The sequence below is a fragment of the Mesitornis unicolor genome, unplaced genomic scaffold, assembly GCF_000695765.1.
Source record: "Mesitornis unicolor isolate BGI_N332 unplaced genomic scaffold, ASM69576v1 scaffold46259, whole genome shotgun sequence".
Classification (NCBI taxonomy): domain Eukaryota; kingdom Metazoa; phylum Chordata; class Aves; order Mesitornithiformes; family Mesitornithidae; genus Mesitornis; species Mesitornis unicolor.
The window spans coordinates 2,746-6,494 of record NW_010208783.1 but is presented as its reverse complement, the minus strand read 5'-3'; the positions used below and the strand labels follow the sequence as shown (position 1 = coordinate 6,494).

The 3,749-nt window shown below is 44.1% G+C and overlaps 1 protein-coding gene across 1 annotated transcript in view; it reads right to left on the bottom strand.

The window, feature by feature from the left end:
• The window catches only part of LOC104547064 (glutathione S-transferase theta-1), a gene marked incomplete at its 5' end in the record, with an annotated part of 4,656 nt that extends 1,709 nt beyond the window's left edge, over positions 1-2,947 (bottom strand). Inside the window, 2 exons of the mRNA XM_010192620.1 lie at positions 1,646-1,796; positions 2,863-2,947. Coding sequence (XP_010190922.1) covers positions 1,646-1,796; positions 2,863-2,947 — 236 coding nt within the window. The remainder of the gene's footprint in view (positions 1-1,645; positions 1,797-2,862) is intronic.
• Positions 2,948-3,749: the final 802 nt, after the last annotated feature.

Genomic DNA, 3,749 nt, shown 5'->3' with positions numbered 1-3,749 from the left:
TGCCCCAGCACTGGCTGGAGAGGCAGAACACAGCTTCCTCTGTGTGACAGCAGCCAGCGAGGCTGGGAGTGGGTGAGCACCACTTTTACACCAGCCTTTCTGTGGCCTTCCAAGCATCATTCTTTAAATCACTAGAAATTTTTCAGTCATGTAAGTGCGGTCCTTGCCTCCGTTGACTTGCTGGTACAGGGGGCAGTTGTCTTTCCACGATATTTTTCACCTTTCACAGAGGTGTACGCATCATTGGAGCCTGCAACTATCCTGCCCTAACCTACCACAGCTAAAGGAATATAGTTTATTTGGAGAAGCAAAATTAAAGATACAAATTTCCATCTTTGGGAGTGGACTGAATTTCTATTTACTGCTAATACATTCAACAATTCAAATTGAGATTGCTTAATCCAAGCCAGGAATTTTGCCAAATACATGTGGAATCTATTTCATCAGAAAATTAATGGCCAGTTCTCTTCCTAAATGGTTCCAATTATGTATGATGAGATCTCCGGGTATAATCACTTGAAACAGCATCTTCTTCTTTTTCTGTATCCCAGGGCAGTCTATCTTCTCCCATGTCTACCTAATGTGCCTTCTGTTACACGGTGGCTTTATATGTTTCCCTATTCTCAGTTCTTCTGAGGACCTTTCCTGTATCTGGGTTATCTAATCAGCAGCAGCCATGAGTTGGATTTCTTTCCCCTGGAGCACTGCAATAACAGCCTGCAGAGACTGGAAGAAACTGCTTCTTGTATGAATCTGACTCATATTTGAATGGCTTCTTTGTGCTCTCTAGCCAAAATTTCAAATGTCAATAAATAATATCCTGATATGTTTTGTTAGGCACAAACAAGAGCAAACTTTACACAGGCAGAGTGAAGTTCTTACCTGTTTACTGGCAACCCTGATTTCATCTGAAATTCCATACGGCAGCTGTACTTGCAGGGCTGTATTTTACACCTGGCCCTCTCTGAGGACAGCTGCATTAATTGTGTCTGCTCAGCTGCCTGGAAGTAGGTGTCCAGCAAAATCCTCTGACGCTAAATGATTTTCTGCCTCAAGGTGGTTCTGTTAATTTTGCCAAATATAAATTGATCACACTGAACTCTGCCATTGTCTCTGTGTCTCTGCTCTGTCTATTCCCGAACCCATTTCAGAGCAGTACCTAAGTGTGCTTGAAGCAGAAGACTTCTTCTGGATTTCCACCCTGATGGGGCTGCAGGGACTTGTTGGATGAAGCACGCAAGCTCTTCTGCTTCCAGCAACAGAGCACACGCTCGCCAAAGCAGCAAAACTTCTGCCTATGTGCACACTCTGCACAGCTGTGCAGTGAGGGGGAGGCCCTTAGAGGCGATACCCAATCTGTTAGATATTCATTCACAAATCCAGGCAATGGAAGTCTCTTGGCCTTTGAGACCTTCTGTACCAGACTTACTTTAAGGAAAAAACACAGCGATCAAAGCTGCTTTTGCCAGATCCTGACACTGAGCAATTAGGAACAGCTCCCTCTCTGACAGCTCCTCTCAGCCAGGACTGGCCTAGGTTTGTTATTTCAGCATGACAAACTCTCTCCAAACTGGGGCTGGTCAAATGCTCAGTATTCTGCCAGAAAAACATCACTTTACTCACATTTTCATATTTGGTCTCTTACCTTGATCCACATGGTCTTAGGAGCATTAGCCCGGATGTTAGCGTGATGCCATGAGAGGTACTCATCTACCTGGGCCCGTTTCTGAATGTCCGATGGGTACCAGTGGTCGGGAGTGTTGTACTTTCGGCTCAGGTACAGCAGAATAGCAGTGCTGCTCAGGCATTAACAAGAGACAAGAAAGGGCTCAGGGACCTATGATGCAGAATGCTTTCATTGAAGCTCCTTCACCTGCCCCTTCTGAACTTGCTGCTTCCACTAAAAAGCATTCAGATCAGGAGTCTAGGGACCATAAATAGGCATCTAATTCATGTTGACATCAGAGATGGCACTTAATCACCTCAGTTCTCATGAAAACTTTAACCTGCTGGAAAATCACAGCACTGCTCTGTGGTGCAGAGTACAAACAATAAACCTCCATAATCATCTATGGGCAATGTTAACCCCGCTTGTTCCTCAACTGTCCTGACCCATCTCTCTCAGACCTTCACATGTTTACACACTTGTGTGCTAAACAAAACTCTCTCATGGGTTGTGTTGCCTTTCCATCAGACCTCTCTCTAGCCTGCAGCTTCCAGTGAAGTCAGTGCAAGTCCCAGCAAGGAGAACCTACAGAACCTTTTGGTGTTTGCCCAGATGTTTATACTTCCACCAACTGGCAGCAGCAGTCAGATGGAAAAATATCTTAGTCATCTGCAACAATATATAGGCTGTTACTACAAAAAGAGATGCCACAGAAAATCCTGTGCTGACAAAACGGAAGAAAATGCAGACCCTGCTACTATGCTGATACTACGGTAGTTCAATTATGTCAGCATTATGACACCATTAAACAGACTCCATATTAATCTTATAATGTAAAACCTAAATTTTGCCTCTGTAGGTGTTCATTTGACCTTTATGACAAATTCAGATAAACAGATTTTTTTTCCCTAGGGTAAAAGGGCCTTCTAGAAGCTTTAAACATTTCCCAGAAATGTTTATAATCCCATTTTGAGGTAAGTGCTTTCAGGGGAAGATCAAGAATTTCAGTCAGCTGATTGTTTACATTCTGAAAGAGAATTCAGACAGAAAGTGGAAACACAGCAAATGAGGTTATACCATTAAAAATAACTGACATGTTCATAAATTCTGTGATCCTTAATCCTTCAGCAGGAATGACATCTCCTAAATGCTGCACAGAATACTGGTACCAAGGAAGTCAAGGACCGAGTTCTTACCATTCCGCTAGGGTGAAGTCTCCGTCCTTCAGTGCTGGTACTTTCTTCAAGAGGCTGACTTTGCCAGCTCCTTCATTTGATGGCCCTAAGAATGTGATCAGACAAGTCAGAGGTTAGAAGTGTATCTGCCAGTGAATGATAAATGAAATACCTGCAGCCAACTGGACAGGCAGTGAACTGTGTTTCCCTGTATGGTCGGTCATATTTCATGATTAAAAGGCAACGAAATTGAAGAGTCGATGTAAAAGCTACCTGCAGAGGGCAGTTGGCTCAGGCCTGGCACACGGCATAAAGCAGTTCACATTTCTATACAGAAATTTCATTGCCTGGATCTGCTACCAGCAATACTCGCAAAACTTGCTGAAAAAGACCACTCCCTGAGTGGCAAAGGTGCTGGTATTGAAAACACCGTTGCAGATAACCAGGAACAGCTGATTTGACTTGAGAGCAGTGCGTCCTACAGCTTTAGAGACAGGGGGGTAAAGACAGAAGTTAGGATGAAGAAAACTGAGCAGGTAAAAATACTTCATATTTGCCAAGGAAGCAGAGTCTGGAAAAGCTGGGTTTGCATGCAGAGCATCTTGAGGAGGGCAGATGGTTGCTGCTCCTGCTCCTGTTCCCACAGGCAACACCAAACAAAGTAATTTTCCTGCAGTTTGTAAATGCGGCTGACTCTAGCTAGGATGGAGTCACGATAGGAAGCAAATGAAAAGCCTCTGAAAAAGCCACTGCAGTGGGTCATTAATCAAGGAGAGCCCAGCTGGCTTACAGATACACGGAGCAAAATCATTTTCTTGTTTGTTTCTGCAGAGCAGAGGGAATTGAGCATCTACAAAGAAAGCAAATGCTGTCAATGGGGCTGATCCCTTGGCAGACACGCAGCTGAG